Source organism: Colletotrichum siamense (assembly GCF_013390195.1).
Source record: "Colletotrichum siamense strain Cg363 chromosome Unknown KSG_Cg363_contig03, whole genome shotgun sequence".
NCBI lineage: Eukaryota > Fungi > Ascomycota > Sordariomycetes > Glomerellales > Glomerellaceae > Colletotrichum > Colletotrichum siamense.
Window position 1 is genome coordinate 5,336,664 of NW_023501016.1, and position 22,529 is coordinate 5,359,192.

The window sequence follows — 22,529 nt, forward strand, 5'->3', positions numbered from 1 at the left end:
GGGTGGCCTGTTGACTGTCGATATATACGTTCATTGAAGCATTTCTTGGACTCACAACGATGGAAGGACTTGGTTGAGAGTGCTTGTGATCAAAACTATCCAAATGTCCACCGAATTGACTGTCGAGCTCAGAAGGCGACGGTAACACGATTGCGACGTTGAAACGGTGGATAAAGATTGCAGAGGAGACAAATCAAGAACGTCTTGCGGAAGGGAGTCTTTTCGTCACGACCTATACAATGCAGATTGAGGCATCCATGTAAAAAACAAAGAACAGAAAACTTTTAGTGGTATTCATTCCGAAGAACCCGCCGCCTTCCCCCCATGGTTGCCCCTTTCATTCCCCGTCCAGAGAAAAGTGTCATTAAAAGATGCCATATGACGAGGAACTTAATACATCGTTTTGCGTCTTTTGTTCTTTCATTAGGTACCCAACACGCCCACGCCGAACTTTTGTTGTATGTCGCTTGCTACGTTGTGGAAAAAAGAGTGATGGTGTTTGCGATGTCGTATTTACGCCCATTTAGAAAAGTCTACCGACTCTACGAGAGAGTCCAGTCCGTTGGCTGTTACAATCTCGGTATCGTTGGTTGTGGTGGAGAGCATTGAGCTGCGGTGGCTCGTTTGTTCGCTCGTGCTCGTGAAGAAGGTGGCGACTGAGGATCGGCGGAGGCTGCTGAAGCTGTCGCGCACGCTGGCTGATTTGGCATCCGGTCCCAATGGATTGGGGCCGACGACAGCGCCGCCTAGTGAGGTGGGCGGTGGTGATGGTGTCAAGGCACTGTTGATGTGGTTGAGTGGAGCGTGTGTGTTTGGCGCATTCTTAGGGCCAAATTTCTCACGAAGGCGCTTGATCTCCCTGAGTCGGTTACGCCAAGAACTGATATGCTCGCCGACTTCGCGGTTTGCCCAAACCAGACAGAAAACGGACGCGTTGAGCGCTAGCAAGCGTATGAAACCTGGGAGCGCTCTCAAACTGACCATCTTCGTCTCAGACGCTGGTGAGATTTCAGGAAAACCAGGCTTGCTCATGACCTGCACCTTATAGAAAGGCGGGTGCTTTTCGCTTGGTGGGTTTTCTCGCATGGCGAGGAATCCTGCTCTCGATTCTGGAGTGATGACGATATTGACATAGTTGAATTCGCTAGGAAAAGTATCGAACTTGAAGGGCGTTCCGGAATCGTTGAAAATGATATTGACGAAGTCGTTGCCGATGTGTCGCTTTTTGTTGATACAGATTGGGTCTCGCTCAAGGTTCGTGGGCATTTGCGTAGTGACGTGGAAGACCATTTCTGTAACCTTGTCGCGCCAGCAAAATGTGTACTCGCCGTCAGTGTCGTATTCCCTATCCAGGCCCTGTGAATTGAACTTGGAACCCTTCAGTTTTGTGAGAGTGCCCAAGCCGTTGAGGAACGTCACGTAGTCGCTACTACCTGAGACGTTGGCAAGAATCTCGGCTTCTTGCGTTTGACCTTCGCCAATGTAAACGACTCCGACCTTGTGTCCGTCCACAGTCGAATTGCGGTCAAACACCCTCATGGCTCTCTGCACCGCTTCATCATCGGGAAGGGGAATTGGGCGAGCTCCGTCGGCGGTCTGCGGGGTTGAGGTCATCAACTGCACCATTAAGTGGCTAGGCAGGATGTTGTTGTTGGTCAATTGCCCGTCTCTCGAAACATCGGATATGTACTGTGCTTGGTGTGCCGGACGTGGTCGGAAGTTCTCGTGGACAATGTAAGATGACGTCCCAGAAGGTTGCCGCTTAGTGATCTGGGACCACCCAGTGGTCGTCGACTGTTCAATTGTCACGATGCTATTACCCATGAGCCATCTGCGCTTCAGGATCTCTCCAAATCTTTCTTTCGTAAAGAGTAAATCTTCCGAAGATTCATCGGCGTCGGCGAAAGCGACTCTTTGCATGAAGTCGAGCGTGACCAAAGCTTGTTCCTCAGGATTTTGTCCACCGTCGACATCCGTGAGCAAGTTCTTGGCAATCCATCCAACATGGTTAGCACGATCCGGGAGCTTCAGGGCCAAGAACCAGAAAGTAATGACATGGTATGCCAAAGCATACACATATTGAGGCAGGTCATCTGCCGCGTTTGGATGCAAAATATCTGGCGCTGAGGTCCCGGTTGGCGTTGCTGCTTCGCTGTGGAGGCTGCCTCGTTGGGTTTGTTTCTTGTCTCGTACGTACTGTAGGTATCTGACGCAAATACCAAATACGATGCGATACTCATCTTCCCTGAAGTTGACGTACAAATTTTGCATTCTGCTCAGACATGCAAGAAACTCCAGAATGTGCATAGCGACATGTGGTTGGGTAATGATTTGCGCCATCTTCTGCAACATTTGTACTAGAGTCTTGCTGGTGGACAGAGGTAATTCGTGGCAACAGATTGACAGAGCGTGGATGCAGTATTTGGCGCACCTTTCCCAAGTCGATATGCCCTTGACAAAGGCTTGCACAATCTCGTCCTCTTGGTCCTTGAGGAAGAACTCGTGATAGCTCAATATCATGGTCAGGCTGTGGAAAAGGCAGATGGCGACATCGGCGCGGCGCAGACTGGTACAATTGGGCGGCTCTTGAAAGTTGTTCGTCCGAATCTGTTCACACACCACGCGCCGAAGCTCTTTGATTTGCGGCACAGCTCCCCGGAAGATTGCATGGTTCGTGAGTTGTGAAGGCAAATGCACCAATACCATGCTGTAGACCTCCCAATCGCCTCCGTGCTCGACAATGTGAACAATCGCGTCAAGCCATACTTCCATGTTCAATGCAATTTGTTTCGTCTCCACGACAGTTGTCTCGCCTTCTTCAGTGACCGTCGTATCCAAATCTTCGATATGAGACACCAGTATAGGGCTTGCTATTGCAGATGGAGACTCAGGCAAAGCCTCGGGATCAGGCAGGACCCATAGCTGCTTGTAAGGATGCGTCTGTTTGGCGCCGCTGGCAGAGCGCATGGGAAAGCTCCTGTCTTGCGTTGACGAGCTGCTGAAGGAAATTCCTCTCGTAGTACGGGATACGGCGCCATGGTCTGCTCTCGTGTTTCTAGCAGGTTGAGCATCTTCACTTTTCTTTCGTCCTCGAAGCGAACCTGTGTGTTGCAATGTCGCCGCCAAGCCTTCTGACTCTGTATCCTGGATCAAGAATACCCTGTTGGCCCAATCGGCTCTCAGACGGAACAAAAGCTTCATCGCTACCAGTCGAGCATCCGTTTTGCCAGAGCTTGTTTTCGCGATATTGACAAGTGCGTCGTAAAGTTTGAGACTTTTGGCTCCGTCCAAGTTCATGCATCGCATGAAAAGCTTAACATAACCCCTTGTCACAACACCAGAAGCTGTATGGCTCTTGACAGGACCTGCATCAGCCATGACCGGGGTTGTTGGCCGCGATGTCGTTGACGACGGTATTGGCGACAAGAGCCGCTCGTTCATGACAATTGTTCTCAACGTGTCTGTGATATAGTCGAAAAGTTCACGATCCGAAGACACACAGACAGAAACCATAAATGAGACGACTGCCTCAAGAACCAGCAGGTTGGTCTCATCAGCTATGTCTCTCAGAAGGTCTTTAATCAGATTCGGAACGATGTCATCGCCTAAACCCTCTCCAATGAGGTCCATCATGTCGTAAGACTCGGTGACAGCCTGAAGGGCTAGAAGACGAGTCTGAGAAGTTCGGTTCCGATTGGCATAGAATTCCGACAGGACCAGAGATAAGTTTTCTTCCCACTGCAGATCCGAAGGAGAGCAGCATCGGAATTCCTGGAAGTATGTGAGAACAACCCGTGCCGCAGAATCTGGAAGTCGGGCATGAATGTTGGTGAAGAATCTGATGATTATCTGTCGCTGAACAAAATCGCCGGACTTGTTAGTGGCCAACTCTTCTAGACGCGCGATGAGCTTCAACAGCTCGAGGCCAATAGCTTCGTCTGGTCGGTCAGGTTCTGTCTCCGGGGCTATTAAACCGATACCGGTCACCATGTTTGGTGAGGCCTTTTTTGAACATTCCATGGCCACATCCAGTAATTTCGACCAGTCTTCCTCGATGATCAGATTATGAAGCTTTCCATCACCGTCGCGGAACAGGGAGTTGACGAGCTTCAGAATTGCGCAGTGAACTCGGCCTGAGTCCGTGCTGTGGACCGCAGCAACCAACCCATCGATGAGTAGGGCAAAGGGCACAGGCGGGTATCCCTTTTCAGTGCTTTTTGTGAGCAGTTTCTCCAAGACAGCGAGCACGCCGCGGATGTCCCTGGTGTCCTTTCCTTTGCTGGTGCCGTCCGGCGGGAGATGACGCAACAGGTCGACTAATACTCTCACTGCGGCGGGGCCATTGTGCGATTTCAGCAATATGGATATGGTGTGCCATGCGGTCTTGGATAGGCTTGGTACCAGGCAGAATATCGAGCCCAGCACAAGTACACACTCCTTGAAGCTTTCGACAGGCAAGGTGCCGAACGTCACAATAGTATCAATAACGCTGATTGAAGCCCGTAGGTCGTCTTCGATAGTTGTGCTGAGACAGATGCCGACCAGCGCCTTCATCAAACCGGACATTGCAGCCTCATCGGCTACGTTGGATCCAAACTTGATGACCTCGCTGATGAAAACGAATAGCTGATGCAGGTTCTTTTCCTCTCCAGCCACAGAGACCCTGGATTTGGTGTTTTTCTTCGCATCTCGACTAGCTTGTTTCCTTGCGGCTTTGACGGCCTTGTAGGCGTCGCAAAGCCAACTTCGTAGCAAAGGTATCACATCGTAATCGAAACCATTCAGCTGTCTTCCATGCTTGGTGAGGTCCACGACAGCAGCCAGTTGTAGGTGGAAATCGTCCGGGTTCGCGGGTGCAGTGAGAGTTTGGAAGTACTCTTTGCGATCGAGGTCCGAGGCCTCCTTGTGTTTGACGCATTCTGAAAGAAGCTCCCAACCAGCGAGACGTTCCGCATCTGTCTTTGTCGCATCGATCATGTCCTTCGCAGCGTACCAGATATCCTGGACAGGGTTCATGGGATATTCGGACACGGCATATCGAAGGGAGTTTGCGGCAGAAACGCGATCGGCGGCGGTGCCGTTCCCGCTCTTCAGCAACTCAAAGGACTCCATGTGGTTCGGCGACAGAGTCAGGGTAGTGCGGGTGGCATTCACGGTGTCGGCGATGGGAGAGAGGATCGACGAGGTAGATTTGAGGCTCGGCGGAGGAGATTTGGTCAACTTGGCACCCGTCAAGCCTTTGAAGACGCTCGCCAGGCCGCCAGGGCGACTCGAGTCTGGCGATGAAGGCGCATCTCCTGGCGAAGGGGACATGTGCTCGTCGGACTGGTCGGACTCGCTGGGGATGTTCTTGGAGGATACTATGCGACGGAGCATGTTAGCCGAGTTGTAGCACAGTGTGCTTCATATCGGCGTGGTAGTGGTCAAAGGTAGTTAAGAGAGCGAGGTGATGCTGTCATTCGAATCGCTAATGACGATGATGGCCTCATGGGGGTCCACAACTTTGGAGATGACGATGAAACTTAGTTTGCGGAGCAAGGTAGATGGATAGGTACGCAGGCTAGGACGTGTGGGCTGGAGAAGGGAAAAGGAAGCAAGAAGTAGGTATCTGCAGACGATACTTACGGCAAACTTGCTATCGGCTCAGCTGGGAAGGTCTGGAAAACCCCATCCACGGCGGCGAGGCGAGCTGCAGGCCAGATAGCCCCGAAGTGGGAGTCGGAGTGGGAGAGCAATAAGTTGGACAAAGTGGGAGGGGTGCCGCACGCACACCAAGCAACAAGGCCCCCGGCGCAACTGGAACCACCACCTCAGTCAGGCCAGGGGGGGGACTGAACGACCGTCGATGGGACGTGAGTTGAGAGGCGAGAGAGCCGGTGGTGTGGTGGTTTCAGTCCGGCGATTGTCTGTGGTTTGCGGTGCCAAGGATTCGGGAGGTGCTAATGCGCTCTCACAGCATAGTCTTGCGCATCGGACTGTTGAAGTTCTTTGGTGGTGCAACTAAGAGATCTGGAAGCAGCAGAAAAATGCGTCGAGGAAAATTGGACGCTGATCCCCTCTGTCGGTGCAGGGCGGGGCTGCTGCTGCTGTACCTTCACTGGTCAGGGGCGGTAGGGGTGGAGGTAGTGCAGGTTTTTTAGGGGGCAGGAAAGGCGACAAGTACCTGCAGCAAGAACCAACAGTTCGTGAGCTCCCTGATGCAGTGCGTGCGCAGGGCATCTCTTTTCCCGTTGCAGTTGCAGGTTTCCTGCCAAGTACCTACCTTACCAGCCTTACCTAAGCCAAAGAGTCCTACCGTAGACTCTCGTTCTACTCAGAATCCGCGCCCCCATAAAAGGCCTATTACACTGATATAATTGGCTATAGAGTCTCTGGCAAAGAGCAGCTAAGCTAGAACTAGACGTGTGTAGGGGTCTAAAAGAAGCTAAGCCGGGGCAAAGTACCGTATATACTCAAAAAATCGGTAATCCGCACCCTCCCCTGTCAAGCCAATCCAGTTTTCTGCTGCGGACCCTCTCGCTGTTTTAATGCTGACCTAACCAATTGATCCCCGGTCGACCGGGGGAGTGCGGATTACCGATTTTTTGAGTATATACGGTACACAGTATTCATGCCTGTAGCCAATCACTGACCCCTGCGGCAGCGGATTCTGAGTAGAACGAGAGTCTACGGTAGAGTGGTCAAATGCCCCCACTTGACATGGCCAGCTGATCCAGTCCCAGGTCCTGGCGGGCGCAGAGATTCATGCTCATCCAATGACACTCGTGGAATGGATGCTTCCTTCTTAATGGCCCTGGTCCACGGGGCACAGTGTCTTCGCACCAACATTATTCCGTCATCTGCCCTGTGAGGTGGCCGTGGCGTCATTCTCCGTGGCGGGCATCCACCCTTCCGAGAACGACCCGCTGTCGGCGCCGGCCCGGATCAAAACGTCACGGGGGGCTGATGGCCGGTACTTAGCCAGAGATCAATAGCTCTAGTAGATACATTCAGACGATAGTCATGGCAACATGAGATGACTGCACCAATTGGTTTGATATGCCTTATCTCTGTCTCACAGGATTGCAGTAGTAATTTCTGCAGGAGCATCCGTAATCTGATCTCCCTGTTACCCTAATTCCAAGACAGCCCACGCTCAACAAAGCCGCTCCCGCCTACGGCACCAACCAACCTTCGTGGACGACGTCAGAAGACCCTCCCTCATTCCAGGGAAGTTTCTTCAGCAATTCCTCTCTTTGTCTCTCTTGCAGCAAACCCTGAAAGTGGCTCCTATTCCTGTCTTGCACCAAGCACGGGCCAACCCCGCCCCGTCGCTGGCCGTGGTTTTTCCGACAACACAACCCGGCGTCTTCCCCCGGCCCAAGCGCCTCCTGCTACCTATGTAGCTGTTCTGGGTGCCTACCAGCAGGCTCCAACCAATGACAGTTGCCCCACAGCACCTTCCATCTGTTTTCCAAATGGCAGCCGTTAGCAGCCTCGCCCCCCACAGCAACACATCCCATCCCCAAAAAGTTCAGAACAGGCAGAGTCCACGACAGTCCGAAGTCCCAACACATCGTCATCCACACACCTTTTCGACGTTGCGAACTCTGTCAAGATGGCCTCCCAAATGGGCACCATCGCCCAGCTGCTGGACGCTACTTTAGACCCCAGCACTCATAAGAAAGGTACCTAAATATCCCCGTTGCTTCCTACCCCGCCAACTTTGTTTGCTTTGCATGCTAATAAACAAACGGAACAACAGCCGAGAATGCCCTCAAGGCCGAGCAAAGCAAGCCCCAATACTCGCTACAACTGCTCAACATCGTTGCTTCCGACCCTCTGCCCCTCAAGACTCGTCTGGCTGCTGCTTTGGCTTTCAAGAACTTCATCCGCTCCAACTACGTTGACGCCGACGGAAACTACAAGCTCCCCGCCGATGAGGTGCAAACCATCAAGTCTCAGCTTATTGGGCTGATGATTGCCTGCCCTCCCGCCATCCAAACACAGCTTGGCGATGCCATTAGCATCATCGCCGACTCCGACTTCTGGGAGCGGTGGCAATCTCTGACGCAGGAGCTCGTCGAGAAGTTTTCCCCCGTCGATCCCAAGATCAACATCGGTGTCCTCGAAGTCGCCCACTCTATCTTTGTCCGCTGGCGACCCCTCTTCAGAACCGACGAGCTGTACACGGAAATCAACCATGTCATTAGCACATTTGCCCAGCCCTTCGTGCGTCTCCTGGTTCAAACCGACGAGCAGATCACCAAGAACGCTCAGAACAAGGACGTTCTTAAGAACTGGTTCGATGCTCTGAGTCTCATGATCAAGATCTTCTACGATCTCTCGTCACACGACATGCCTCCCATCTTCGAAGAACATCTGGCGTCCATCTCCGAGCTCCTGCACAAGTACCTCACTTACGCGAACCCAATCCTCGAAACCGATGACGATACCGAGGTTAGTGTCGTCGATACCGTCAAGGCGGACATTTGCGAGGCTTTGGAGCTCTACACCCTCAAGTACGATGAGGACTTCAGCAAGTACACCGAGCCTTTCATCACAAATGCTTGGAACCTGCTTTCCAATGTCGGAGCCGAGACCAAGTACGACTTGCTAGTCAGCAAGGCCCTGCACTTCTTGACCGCTGTTGCAGGCACATCCCAGCATTCTGGTGTCTTTGCCAACGAGGAAGTTCTGGGCCAAGTGGTCGAGAAGGTCATTTTGCCCAACGTCGCCCTGCGCGAATCTGATTTGGAGCTTTTCGAGGATGAGCCCATCGAGTTTATCCGTCGCGATCTGGAGGGCTCCGACACCGATTCCAGACGCCGCTCTGCCACTGATTTCCTCCGGAGGCTTCAAGAGAAGTACGAGCAACTGGTCACTGGTGTTGTCTACAAGTACATCAACCATTACTTGGAGCAGGGCAAGACCGACTGGAAGGCAAAGGACACTGCTGTCTACCTGTTCATCTCGGTCGCCGCCAAGGGTTCCGTCACCTCTGCTCAGGGTGTTAAGACCGTCAACTCTCTGGTCAACGTTGTTGACTTCTTCGAGCAGCACATTGCGTCTGACCTGATGGCCAGCGCAGGCGTTGAGCCCATTTCCAAGGTTGACGCCATCAAATATCTGCATACCTTCCGTAGCCAGTTGACGAAGGAGCAATGGAAGCTGGCGTTCCCTCCTCTCATCCAGAACCTGGCCTCGGACAACTACGTTGTCTACTCTTACGCTGCAATTGCAGTGGAGCGCCTTCTCTTCTTGTCTGATGATTCTGGCAAGGCTATGTTCCCTCGCGAGGATATTCAGCCTTTCGCGAAGGACCTGCTCGACCACCTGTTCAAGTTGATTGAGAAGGAGAGAACCCCTGCGAAGTTGCAGGAGAATGAGTTCCTGATGAGATGCGTCATGAGAATCCTCATCGTCATTAAGGACGGTGCGGCCCCTCTCGTCGAGGGCATCCTCACGCACTTGATTGCTATCACCAACATGATCAAGCAGAACCCTAGCAACCCGCGCTTTTACTACTACCACTTTGAGGCACTGGGCGCGCTTGTCAGATACTGCTCTTCAACGAGCGCAGCACTCTTCAACCAGAAGTTGTGGGAGCCCTTCAACCAGATTCTGGTGGAAGATGTCTCAGGTAGGATATTCCCTATGATGCTTCTTAACGCCTTGCTAATTCTTTCGCAGAATTTCTGCAGTACATTTTCCAGATCCTGGCGCTGCTCCTGGAGTCCAGCCCTCGTGATGCTATTTCCGACAACTACAAGGCTTTCCTGGGCCCGTTGCTCGAGGCAGGCTTGTGGGACACCAAGGGTAACGTGCCTGCTTGCACACGACTTCTGTCAGCCGTCATTCCCGCCACTGCCAGTTACATCGTCTCGGAGAACAAGCTCGAGGCGATCCTTGGTATCTTCCAGCGCCTCCTCAACTTCAAGAAGTACCAGTTGTACGCCTTTGACATTCTGGAGGCTGTTGTGAAGTCATTCGAGCCGTAAGCGTTGGACCCTTCAAATCCATATGAATCACGCTAACTTCAAAATGCAGCGGCGTCCTCGACCAGTACTTTGGCACGATTTTAAATCTCACATTTGCCAAGTTGCAGGGTAACCCACCCGATTCGCTGAAGCTGCGTTTCGCTCGGTTCTTCCACCTCGTCTCGGCCCGCCTTGAGGCCGGGTACGGCGCCGACTACTTCATGCAGCACTCGGAGAAGATCCAAGAGGGCATCTTCACCAAGGTTTACCCGACTTTCGTTCTCGGTGAGACGGAAAAGCTGGCGCGCCCTGTCGACCGCAAACTTGCTGTGATCTCTCTCACCAAGGTTCTTTGCGACTCTCAGGCCTTTGCGCAAAAGTTCGCCAAGGGTTGGGCAAACACCTGCAAGATTCTTCTCGCACTGCTTGTGAACCCACCCGTGATGACTGCGGGTCTTGGCGACGAGATCATTGCTGAGGCCGACGTTGATGACATTGGCTTCGGACTATCGTACACCGCACTCAACACTTGCAAGCCGATTGTGCGTGACGATTATCCCGAGGTCACTGCCGTGGCGCCGTGGGTCAGCGCGTACATCAGCTCTGCCAACCAGCGCCACAACGGAGCCATTGTGAACTTCATAAGTACGCGTCTTACGCCGGAGCAGCAGCAGGCACTGCAGCAGTATCTGCAATAGGTGGCGTTACCCAGCGGTGGAATGGGCCTACCGGACAACGTTGTCTTCTCGATGGGCAGTTGGCATCCAATTCAGTAGGCTTGAGCGAACTTGACGAATACAATGTAGGGCGGGACAAAAGGCGCAGGATAGCGTCGTCGAACAGGAAAAAAGGGAGTTGAGTGGACAGGGAAGCTCGCTTAGGAAAGACGTAATGAGGCGTATGCGTTGGAGGAACATCAGAAGCTCGATCAGATAGATCGTCGGATGCAGGCCTAGAGACGACATATAATCGTCCAAAGCCAAATGCCCGAAAGCATTATCATCACAAGATAGTCTCATAGAGGCACGCACAGCTGACAAGTGTCATATGCTCGCAAGCTGTGAGAAGACAAAAGCAACATTTCATTTTGAGTCAACATGAGCGGCATCCCGATCCTCGATGCCCATGTCCATCATGCCATTGCATCTCTCACCGCTCATATCATACGGCCGGTCCATCATTACCCCAGAAACCCACACAGGCCAGCCAGCCATCCGAGGTCCCAGACAACGACACGAGATCCATGAATCCGTCATGCGCTGAACATGATCTATCCGCATCCCCCGGCCAGTCACGTAAACGCTCGCATCGTGGCATGAAGGGTGACATTCGGCCCCGGCCGCGGCCGTACCCGCTCGGCGCACCTATAGGCCGGGGCCGGGGGTGTTAATTCGCATGTACGGATTACGGTGGTGGTCCGTACGTCGGTCGGGTCTTCCAGAAAAACTCTCCCAACAAGTCTCTTTCTGCCTGGCTGGAGTCCCGTACTTTCTCTACACCGCTTCCGATCCATAAATCCATTAGATCCCGGGATACCCATCGTCCCGGGTGTCCCTTGCTTGCGAACGGGGAACCCGTCGTTCTAGAAGTTTTCTCCCGTGGCCTTGCGTTTATGAGTGTTTAAGGGGGGGGGCGGACCAGAAATGAATTGTGTAAAAATTCAAATTGATTATATTCGTTCCGTTTCACCCGTGTTTCCCGACCAAGGCGTCCGTCGATAAGGTAGTTTCAAACATTTTTTTGCATAAAAATGCTTTGGGGCTCAATTACGGCCCTCCGAGACCGGGTAAGGGAGTGCGAGCAGGTCTGCGGAAGAGGAGGCGCGTGCTTCTCTGCCATCACGCGAGTCGAAAAGCAGGCTGGCTGGCCAAGGGAAGAGTTTTCTTCCCACCGATATTAGACCGCGTGGCGAACGATGAGCGACAACGGTGTAGGGAGGGTGCTCCGTACTTCCGTACAAAGATTTTTTATAGGCTCCGCGTGATTGGATGGAGGGTTGGGGACGTGGACTCTCTCTCTCGCTCACCCTGGGAATGTAGTTGACGATTCGACCAGAACGTCTGGGCCCTCCTCCATCGTGAAAGAAACATGGGATGAACACCTACGTATCCGTACCCGCTGCTCATCACGCCCCTCCACCTCTCCCCTCGTCACCGGTATCTGCACTGGAATGACGAACTCCTGGGGTCTTTCTCGAACGAACAAAACGGACAAGGTCCGATGCCCTCCCTCCCCCGGGTGATGAGCAGGGCCACTGGGCCAGTGGGAACAGGAGCGGTCAAAGAGGGAAGTTGAGGTTGTCGATCTGCGGGAATCGAGACGGGAATTGGGGCTGCCGGTGATCTCAGGGCGCAGAGTGGGCGGCAGGCGAACAGTTTACCGAGAAAGAACTTGGAAGGGTCGAGAGGCGCGGAGGATGCCGTTGACCGCTCTGTAATGCCCGGGAACGCTGGTTGATGACAATTTCAGGGGACTTGAGTCGAGTAAAAGGGTGCGTGAAATGAAGGACACTTTGCTCCCGGTTGCCAAGGGAGATAATGACATGAGTGGGCGAGATCATTGTGTTTTTTGGTAAGAGCCATATTTCATTAGCTTTTCGTTCAAGTGTGTCGTTCACTTTGTACTACAACGTATCTATATGTTCATCCGAACGCGTAAATTACTTCAAGAAATATAAATCAGGCCTTCGTGATATGACGTCTCACAGACTTTTCGCATCATGACGATGCTGCCTCCTCCGCAAATGCCTCCACACCAGAAACAATGTACAAAGGCTGATTGCTCTCGCAATACAACGAATAAGAACGGATATCAAAAAAAAAAAAAAAAAACGCCAGGTCCTAGACTATGGAACCCAGATCATAAGTCGTTATGAGATGCAAATAAATGGTATCGTCTGATCGAAAATCGTACAACATGTACATCAACTATGTTGCGGCGTGAATGAGTCGGGCATAGAATCGATAGTTGGTGAGGGTGGCTTAGAAGAAGTCTGGGTCGAGTCCGATATCGCAGTAGTCGAACGGGAGTCGAAAGTAGTAAAAAAAACAAGATGACTGTGTCGATGGTCGGATTTACAGGGCAGCCGATCAGATCAAGCCACCCTCGGTGAACCCGACGCTGGTGCGCCATCCGCAGCGCCGTTCTTGCTCCTCCCTCTCGATATCACGGGGCCGCGGCGGAACGCCTCTAGCGTTCAAAGTACCTTTGGGTGCCTGTGAGGGACTTGGGTCGAATTCGCTGCTTCCGCAGCTGCTCCCGCCGCTCGTGTTGGTCTGGACGAGAAGTAAGCTGCTGGTGCTGGAGAGACGCTTGGTGAACTCGGTGAAGCTGAGTCGTTTGGCGCTGGAGCCGGACGTCCGCTTCTCCCCGTTGGCTCGGAAGATAGCTTCTTCGGATATCTTACCGGATGATGAGGTTGGAACGTCAAGCCTTTCTGGGCCCGTGGGCTGAGGTTGGCTGTATGCTCTGTGCGTCGTCATCGGCCGCATTCTGGAGTGCGCTGTGTGCGGGCGCGCAGGCGCCTGCAACGGAACGCTGAAGTTGGCTGGCGAGCTCCTCATCACTGGTGAGCGAGGTGACGTGATGTCGTCGGGCTGGGTGGATAGGAATGCAAGGGCGTGCGCCGCATTCGGGGGGATCAAGGTGTGTCGGTTGCCATTTACGTCTCCCTCGTGCGCATACTCGTCCTGAGATCCCTCGAGGTCATCTGAGTCCGAATCTTCCTCTTCTTCAGACGAATCCTCGTCCATATCGAAAGCGCTCTGCATGGCAGCCTTTTCCGCCTCAGCCTTCTTCACCTGCTCCCGTCTCTTCGAGTCCGCCTCCCTCATGAGAGCATCGAAGCGAGCCAAAGACGTGAGCTTCTCTTCACCGGGGATTTCTTGTTCAGATCCAGGGATGCATCTCAACTGGAATGCCCTGTCAAGGATAGTCTCCCGTGGTGCAGGCGGTGAACTAGAGTCAGCTCCAGGAAAGGGCTGTGGCCCGCCAGAGCTCACGCTGCCACGTCCGCGGATGGGAGAGCTAACGGTCGACGACCTTCCCTGGGCAGCTGTCCAACCCTCGATGAAGTCGCTCTGTTGGTAGTCGCTCATTGTGGTGATAGGAGATGGTATATCGGAGGGGAGTACAGTAGTGTACTTGTTAGGATCGGGCAGCGCAAACCCCATGTGAGCCGGGTGATGGGTGCTGGTTGGAGATGAAACGTCGCTGGCCTTTGAGCGAAGACTCGGTGAATCGGAGCTGAAGGTAACGGGACGGTCTCGGCTCGAGTAAGTCTGAGTCGAGGGCTTGTGTTGCAGAGTTGTACGAGGATTTGGGTTTCCGCTTGGTGGACGAGGGAAGTAATCGGAAGCATCTCTGGACCGCTGCTGGGGCGAAAATGGGTTCGTGAAAGAAGGGGATGCCGGGCTCTCCTCGGGGCTCATGGGCAGCTTTCTCGAGATGATGAAGCGGGCCCATTCGTGAAGGCTGATGTGATGGTCATCGGGAGGTGTCCGGAACCATAACGTGGTCGCTGAGGATTCTTTGCTGGACATCAGGCCGGCAGCTCTGCTGGAACGACGTTTCTTCTCCTTATCGTTGATTGTGATGACAAGGGTCGGCAAGACAGGACCCTGTTTGCGGTGGGCGAGCATTTGGACCTGGCAGTCGATGACAGAGCTGACGGGATACTGATAGGAAGGTTCCCAGTCGTCCTGCAAGTTCGGAAGGCTTAGGTTTTGGCCGGAGAACTCTGTCGTGTTGATTCTTACCTTTGACTTGAAGATGGTGATGTAGTAGTCGTCGATCGCGATCGGCCTCGGCGGGATCTTGGTAGGGGCGCCATTCATACGGCCGGTTGAGCCGCTTGGAGGGAACGTCGGGCTGGTTACGCCTTCTCTTGAAACATTGCGGCCCCCGACAACGACATATCGAGGCTGAGACGAGGGTGTTAGGCATGTTCAAATATGGGAAAAGAAAGCAAAGAGGATAGTGTGGGAAGACATACCTTCCAGATGGCGCGACCCAGTATTTGGCCTCGGTCAGGAGGAGTTAGAAGAAACCCCTCGCAGGTATCCATGGTGGAGGAACCTGTCGAGGTGAGGCGGGTGAGATGGTGAAGCGAGGTAGGAAGGGACACTGTCGCCCTGTAGAGAAAGAGAATTGGGTATCAAAATAAGTAGAGGATTAAAGAGGCATCCTGAGAGCAGGCTGTCGTGGTTGAATGGTTCAGAGGCCGACGAGCCTTGTGGGTGTCGAGTGTCTGACGAGAGGGTAGCGATGGCGCATGCAGTGAGGTACCTTGACAGGTGACAGAAGAAAGTGGTACTGCGTGTGTGACGGGGCCGAAGAAGTCGGCATGCAAAAGGGATTGTCGAAGTGTTTGGCTGTTTTTTTCTTCTTCGTCTTTTGTTTTTCGGATTCTGCACAAGGGACCAGTATCCGGATAGAACAGAGAAACGCTCCCAATATCTCCCCAGCGCCCCCGGCTTGCGCGTGGATGAACAACCTTCGCGTTGGAACAGAGAAACGGGTGACTTGGAGGAAGAAGAAACGAGATAGAAGATGGCGTAGGGCAGGTAGGTAAAGGATATGAAGGAGGGGGGCGGCGCCAACAATGGAGGGGTGGGTGGAAGGAATAAGTGAGGGTTACTAAGGCAGGCAAGGCGCGGTGCGGTGCGGTGCGGTGACTTGGTTCCTTTTTGGTGAGGGAGGAAGAGGAGGTGAGGTGAGGACAGGTGAAGCAGAGGCAGGAAGGACGGTCAGTGTGTCTCTGTCAGTCAGGTAACCTAAGTAATAAGGTACCGCTAGGTAGGTAGTGGTGGTATTATTATCGTCGTCACGGACGGCGGCGCCCTTGGGAGGGATTTGGTACGGATACCTTGCCTTGCGGTGGCCCTTTTTGGTTTGGCGGGAGGGTAAGGTGAAAGCGGCTTGTCGGTGAGAGAGCGAGAGCTTGCGCCTGAGCCTGAGCCTGAGCCTAGAGGCAGACAGAGTCTAGCTACGAATAGCACTGCATGGAGAGGCAGAGGCAGGGGAGGGGGGATCTTGTTGTTTGAAATTGACGTTAATAACGGCGAATGAAGTGGGTAGAGATCTGGGGGCGCGGTATGATTACGCTTCCAGGCAAAGGGACTGAAGACGGGAGGAGACAGTCCACACACAATCCGCAATGGCATGGACTCCATGGAGTCGCAGACGGTGGCAGGAGATAGACGTGAGCAGAAAAGAGGTACAAGGCCGTCGTCCTTGGTCCAGGAGCGGCGGTAGTATGCAGTAGGCGAAATTACCTCGAGCCAGACATGCTGCACCCAATGGAAGTAACAAGTCAAGTCCACCTGCGATGAAGTAGGCAAGTCTACGGATACTGCGTACCTACCTTACCTTAAGGTACTGACTCCTCGCATATGCACTGGGCTCGTCTCCTTTCCCTATCGGAGTGCTAAGGTACCTAATTTAGGACTTTACAGAAAACAGAGTAGCACCTGGGGAATTACAGATATGGAGGTCCTTGCACCCATTTGCAAACACAATCAATGGCTGCTGCAGTCCAGGTCCGGTCCTGGTGCAGGAACAGGCGCAGGTGCAGGCCGCAGTTGGGACCCCTGGCCGACCCCCCTCCGAGGTGCATTCGCCGCGCTCGACTCGGGATGCCATGAATGGCAGCAGGGGGCAGGGGGCAGGGGGCCAGGACGGGTCAGCAAGAAAGATGGAAGGGAAGGGGGGAAGGGGACGGGAAGAATTAAGAAAAAAAAAAAAAGGAAAGGAAAGGAAAAAACGTGCAAGGTAGGAAGGAACGAACGGTACCTGCGCCAAAGCTGCTACCATAGTACTTGCGACGGCAAGTGCAGCCCGCAAGTACCGGGTTCCCCCTGCGGCTCCTGCTTCCAGTGCCAGTGCCCGTTTTTTTTTTTTTTTTTTTCCTCCTCTTGTCCTGCATCTTGGGGCAGCCTCGACTGCCATTTCCTCTTGCCCAATGACGATGGATATCGGGGGTCTAGAATGGAGAAGGCCCAAGGAGACATCTCGACCCGTGTCCACTGCCACGGCTCAAACCTGTCTCTTCACTCTCGCTACCCTGTCACGGGCGGGCTTGTCAGTCTCCAGAAGCGAGGGCGAGGGCGACGAGGACGCGGCTTCATCAGTGACAACCTGGCTGCCGCTCCATCGCAAACCCATAATTCCACCTCGGAGGAACCACAAGGGCCGCATCGCGACGCTTCCACTGGAGGGGCGGAAACACTCGAAAACTTCCATCGCTAAAAGAGAAACATGCCAGGTACGCTAGCCTGCCCTTGGTCCTGTCCGCCCCCATGCAACGCCCTGGGCCCTTACCTCACCTTCTTGCGCCGGAGTGACAAGGCCCCCAGGGTCCCTGCCCAGGTACGGAGCCCCCACCCCCTACCCTCTCTCTGCCCTCCATCACCAGACACCGACCGACGACGAACTACTACCTACCTAACGTACGGTACTCATCACTAAACAGTCGCCACTGACCACACAGCAGCTTAGGTCCCGTCAAACTATCCCATCTCTTCTGCAAACAGCGCCAACCGTCCTTCAGACTGTCCGAAAACAGCACACAACCACCATCTTTCCACGATCCACCCGATGCAATGTCTCGCCGACCCGTCGCCGTCTTCTTTGAGCCTGCCAGTGTTCCTTTCATCCAACTGCGAGTCTTTTGTCTCCATTCCCAACGCCAAAGAAACGACGCCTTTTAAAACGTATGCGCCATTCACTTCTCCTTGTTGTCTCGGCAGGCCAAGACGGATACCACTCGTCCCATATGGCATCGTCCCAAACATCCGTCTCATGGCCCAACTGACGTATGTCTCTGCCTTCTTGAATTCCATCTTCCATCCAGGCACCGTCCGTCGTACAGTTTCAGGCTGCTTTCCCACGCCATGCCATGCTATGCAAGACAAGACAAGTGCATCTCGGGAAGCGGGACGCTGCCCGCGTCTTGGTTCTACAACACTGTCCCAGGAACCGCATCTGGAAAAGGAGTCTTGACACCCGCGCTGCCTTTCACTCCCCTCTTCTTCGCCCTCGACACCATCCATCAATCGCCGCCGGGCTGGTACCGAGGCGCCTTTGCACCACCGCGGGAAGGCCTGATACATGTGGAGTCGTACTCACCTTCGCCTCTCTGCTCCACGTTGGACCTCACCTCGACGAGGGCCATGTCCGTCAGTGTCAGGTACAGACACAGATAGACCTGAGATACGAATACTCCCTGCTCTCCAGAGGACGGAATCAACTGCTTCGCCCAACACATCATCCCAGCCCGCCCACCGCCATCCCAAGACCTCATCCCGTCTTTCAGGGCCTCCCGCGTTTCCAAAGAGCGGCACGGGCGACACTCCCACCATCCCGGGTAGCACGAGTCCAAATTCTGTTGTACGAAGTACCGGGTTTTCTTCCCTTCTTCTGTCCTAACCACAAAATGTTCCACTCTGGTTCGCGAATCGCATTGCATCAGCTAAGGGACGGCCAGCGCGGCTGCTGGCTTTTGCTACCTGATCTTACGTCCTCCTCTGCGCTAGTCCTTCGCCTACTGCGCAATACTGTATTAGTCTGCCTCATCCGAGTCCACGAGCCTCTGTCCGTTATGCAACACAATATCACTCGCGGATCGTTGTCCTGCGGACTCATCTGCCGGGAAGAAAGGGGGAAAGACGCAAACAACTGGGGCTCTCGGAGCCTTTTGCCAGTTGACACGATGAAAACCACCCGTCGTCGGAGAGACTGACATGCCTTCATATCGCCTGATGGGAAACCCCATACGTGCTCCCCCCCCCCCCACCGCTACTTGAGAGACATCACTATCGAACCATACTGGATCAGCTTGGCGTCGCCCCCTCGCTCGCACGCTCGCATTCCTTCTTCGTACCGCCGCAGAGAAAACGTCCTCCTAACGAACGTCGCGCTTCGCCTCGGCCGTGCCCAGTCAAGTTGAAATAGGTGCGGATAAGCCCTCCCTGCGGACCTTGCGGATCTCAGGGACCGAACCGTCCCTTCTGAATCCCCACCTGTCGTCCACACATTCCGCCGCTCCCCTCCAACATCAGTTCACCCCAGATGCAAACGCAGACGCAAACGCACTTCTCGCTGCAGGCAATGCGTGCAGCCTGCACTCTGCAGCGTACTGTATTTGGAGCTCCGGCCAAATTCCAACATCAGCTCCGGCCGGCACAATCACATATTCTCGGTTGACGCTGCAGTCGGGCGGGCGCCTCAAATATGCACCTCATGCAGACAATCGCATGGCATGGCATACATACCTAGCATGGCATTGCGTTGCATCGCATTATCCATCGACGCTAACCTCTACCCAAGCTAAAGCCCATGTGGCCTCTCTGACTTTCAGCCTGCACCGCACCGCACCGCGCCCGACCGGACTGACCAATTAGTCACCGTCATAGACTAAGGCCCTACTTTGTCGACGCCTGGTTGAAATTTGTACGTGGCCAGTCCAAACCGTTCCTGACTCCGCCGATTCGCCGGCTCCTTCGCCATGGTTCTGCACCATTGCGGAGATCGCAATGCATGCGGCGCACCAAGACCTCCGAGGCCCCATCAATGTGCCTTGCCCTGAAATCCGCACCTCCTGAGCTAGACCAGTCCACGCCGCTCGTCCCTGGCGTCCCTGGCAAAAGCTGGCCTGTCGGGCAAAAAATATCTGGTCATGTGCGGAACTGAGCAAGGGCTCTCAGCACTCAAACCTCAGAGATGGTGTCGACTTGTTTACTCTGCTGCAGAACTTCCGGCAATCACTTGCGGACCAATTCCTGCTTTGGACAAGCCGTTGCAGCCGACGTCGCCTTCAAATTGGAAATGCCCGCGGAAGACTAACCGAGTCGACTCCCAAAGGGAGCAAGTTTGGTCTTTCTTCCAAGGCACCCCTCTCCTTCGGCAGTAAGCCCGATTCCGATTAAAGTGCCTCCGTGCGAGGGGAGCACCCCGAGAGCCATCAAGCTGGTTGCTCCGGCCGTTTGGTTGCCATGCTCTCGCGTCATCTCGGTTTCCGTATCTGCTGCGATGAATACGTACGCCGCCTTTTGATAACGATTCTCGCCCCTCACCATCTGCCGTTGCCGTTTCTGCCAACGCCCAGAGTGATGGTGGCATTGCTCGCCCAAACATAACCCTCGTTGCGAATCAAAACGCACTATCATTGAATGTAATATTTCTGCTTCATCTAGCGTATGCGCCCCTGACCTATTGTCGCCAATCTTGCAGCGCAAACAACAGCAGCAACAGCTGGGATCAGGGTTGATAAGAGACGGGTTTAAGGAGCGGACAAAGCACCCCAATCCGGGGCCGAATGACGGCCTGGTGTCAACGGTATTCCTTCATGCTGACGCCAGACCAGGCTGCCCATTCCCATCAGTGGCGGTATCGTCATCGCCGATGGGTTTGCGCTGCTCCCAAGCGCAATCGCTTCCAGCTGCCTAAGCCTTTACGCCAGCCTCCCGCCTTTCCCAAAGGCACTTCCAATAATCACGAGAATATCACCCCTCGAATCTGGCATGTACCGCCGAGGTGTCAGCCTTCTCCGAACCCCGATTCAAGATGGAGTATCAGTCCGAACAAGCCTATCCAAACAATCATCTTCAGCCAACATTCACAGGTTTCAAGCCTGGGTGCATGCAGACGAAGCTTTCGACCCATGGTCTTGGGATCTTACCCATTGCACATCTTGTTCGGCGTCGGTGATGTGGCTTGCCAGCCGCCCTGAGACGGTTGAAGAACGGCGAAGGGGAGAGTTGCGGCTACCAGAAGTCTAGTCGTGCCTCGTTCACCCCCTGATCCGTCATACTGCGTGGAATCGGGGTCTCCACACTTTTAAGCTGTTCGCTTTCTTTTTCCTCTCGCGGCTAAGCAAACTGAATCTGCGTAGGAGACTTGTCAATCGCGTGGCGAAGCGTAAAGCACCTACAAGTCTCAATTTCGGACGAGACAAAAATCGACGGCCAGCTTACTACTACACGCTTGGACTGATCCGCGCAACCGCTGCGATGCCGCTTGTCCCGCCAACTTGTACACCAACATGGGCATTCTCGTGTGGCTGGCTTACATACATGCACCAATAGCTTCGGCCCAAGAACTCGACACGTTCCTGCTCCTTCCTGATGCAACACAGGCTTACCAGCCCGAGCACACGCAACCACCATTCTTGCATGAGAAGCCCACGCCGAGGCCGCAAGTCACGATGATCGACCAGCGACAGCACACCCTCTTTGGCCGCAAGCTATGCGTTGCTTTCCAGCATGGGATGATTCCGTCTTCAATCATCCGGATACAGCACCCGCCCAGCCGCGCGCAGTCTTCGTCCACCATTTCGTTAGTCTCGACAATGTCTCAGACACATCTACGAATGCGATTGCAACGCGTTCTAACGGTTCTTCGTCGCCGTCATCGTAGGAGTCACTTTCCCCTGCCGTTGAGCACAAACCTCTTTTCCTTAGCGTCAGACCAAACCACGGTAGCATTGGGGGCATCGTATTCCTTCCAATCGTGGAGAGGCGGGGGGTCTTGACTCGCGGCCCAGTACACCAGAAGATGGGCAAACTGTGGGCGCTCGCCTCTTTCCCATCATACCACCGGTTCATTTCCTACACTTGAGATTTCAGAAGACGGAAATCACCCAAACGGGCATTTCATCCTGGATGATTCCACAGCAGCTGGTCGCACTAGCAGCTGACATGTCTGAGACAGGAGCTGGGGGCGCGTTGCACATCATTGAGGAACCTTCACCAAACGCCATTCCAGGTATTCGGTCTGTGTCGCCCACGACAGCTCTAGAATGTCGGCCAAAGATTTCTCCTTCGACTCAACGGAACACAGCTTCAGCCGCGGAAGAATGGATCGGCAAGGTTCCGTTACGCAAAGTCCACCCCTCGCCTCGTGCCTGAAATTGATCCTCCCGCGAGAGAGGGTCTTGGGGGCATTTTTGCGGGTGGACAGTGACATCTCCAACCCCAACCGAAGGATGATCGCGAGGTTTGAGGTTACAGTCTCGTCTCCTTGGACGAGTTAATTACCTCCCCGCTCCACAGGCAACCTCTGCGCATGGAGCAACAAACCCTGCACGTAAGCAACCCTCTCTCGTCATTAATCAAAATCCCAGAAACCCGGTGTTGGCGTCCCCTCTCTGCTTCCGGCCTCTTGAGTCGCTCGCCAACTGGCCCGGCCCGATGGCGAGTCAGGCGGGCGACTTCGGCAGCGCTCGAATCCACAATACACGGTCTGAGCCCGGCCTGGGTCCCGTCGAGCCGATTCTCAGATGAAGAGGCGGTCGGCGGCCGCCTTGAGATCGGGGAAATGTCTTCAGGGCGTTGCTAGACCCGGGGCATCTTCCGAGTTGTTGATGGTCAGAGCCGGTCAGCGTTGCTCGAGATGATATAAGGATCTGATAAGAGTATTTCTTTGTCTCATCACGCATCCGGGCTGAGATCCCTTCGCGGCGGCCGACCCCTGCTTTGTGTCAGCGGGTGAGGTTTTCCCGCTCACGCTGCTGACCACCTTACAGGGCTGGACGTCGAAGTCGAGCGTTACAATGGCTTATGGTGCTGTTCC

At 54.1% G+C, this 22,529-nt stretch overlaps 3 protein-coding genes across 3 annotated transcripts; 1 reads left to right on the top strand and 2 right to left on the bottom strand.

Annotated features, from left to right (window-relative positions):
• Positions 1-513: 513 nt before the first annotated feature.
• On the bottom strand, positions 514-5,313 carry CGCS363_v005395 (Tuberous sclerosis 2 protein-like protein; the record flags this gene model as incomplete). Its single annotated transcript, XM_036637244.1, has 1 exon — positions 514-5,313. The coding sequence occupies one exon, from the start codon at positions 5,311-5,313 to the stop codon at positions 514-516; it is 4,800 nt and encodes a 1,599-aa protein (XP_036497823.1).
• A 2,284-nt stretch (positions 5,314-7,597) lies between these two features.
• On the top strand, positions 7,598-10,657 carry CSE1 (Importin alpha re-exporter; the record flags this gene model as incomplete). The annotated part of the gene is made up of 4 exons (XM_036637245.1): positions 7,598-7,667; positions 7,745-9,622; positions 9,673-9,976; positions 10,030-10,657. The coding sequence occupies 4 exons, from the start codon at positions 7,598-7,600 to the stop codon at positions 10,655-10,657; spliced, it is 2,880 nt and encodes a 959-aa protein (XP_036497826.1).
• Positions 10,658-13,048: 2,391 nt separating this feature from the next.
• On the bottom strand, positions 13,049-15,024 carry CGCS363_v005397 (uncharacterized protein; the record flags this gene model as incomplete). The annotated part of the gene is made up of 3 exons (XM_036637246.1): positions 13,049-14,659; positions 14,717-14,881; positions 14,953-15,024. 3 exons carry the CDS (start codon positions 15,022-15,024, stop codon positions 13,049-13,051), a joined length of 1,848 nt encoding a protein of 615 aa, XP_036497825.1.
• Between the last annotated feature and the right edge of the window lie 7,505 nt (positions 15,025-22,529).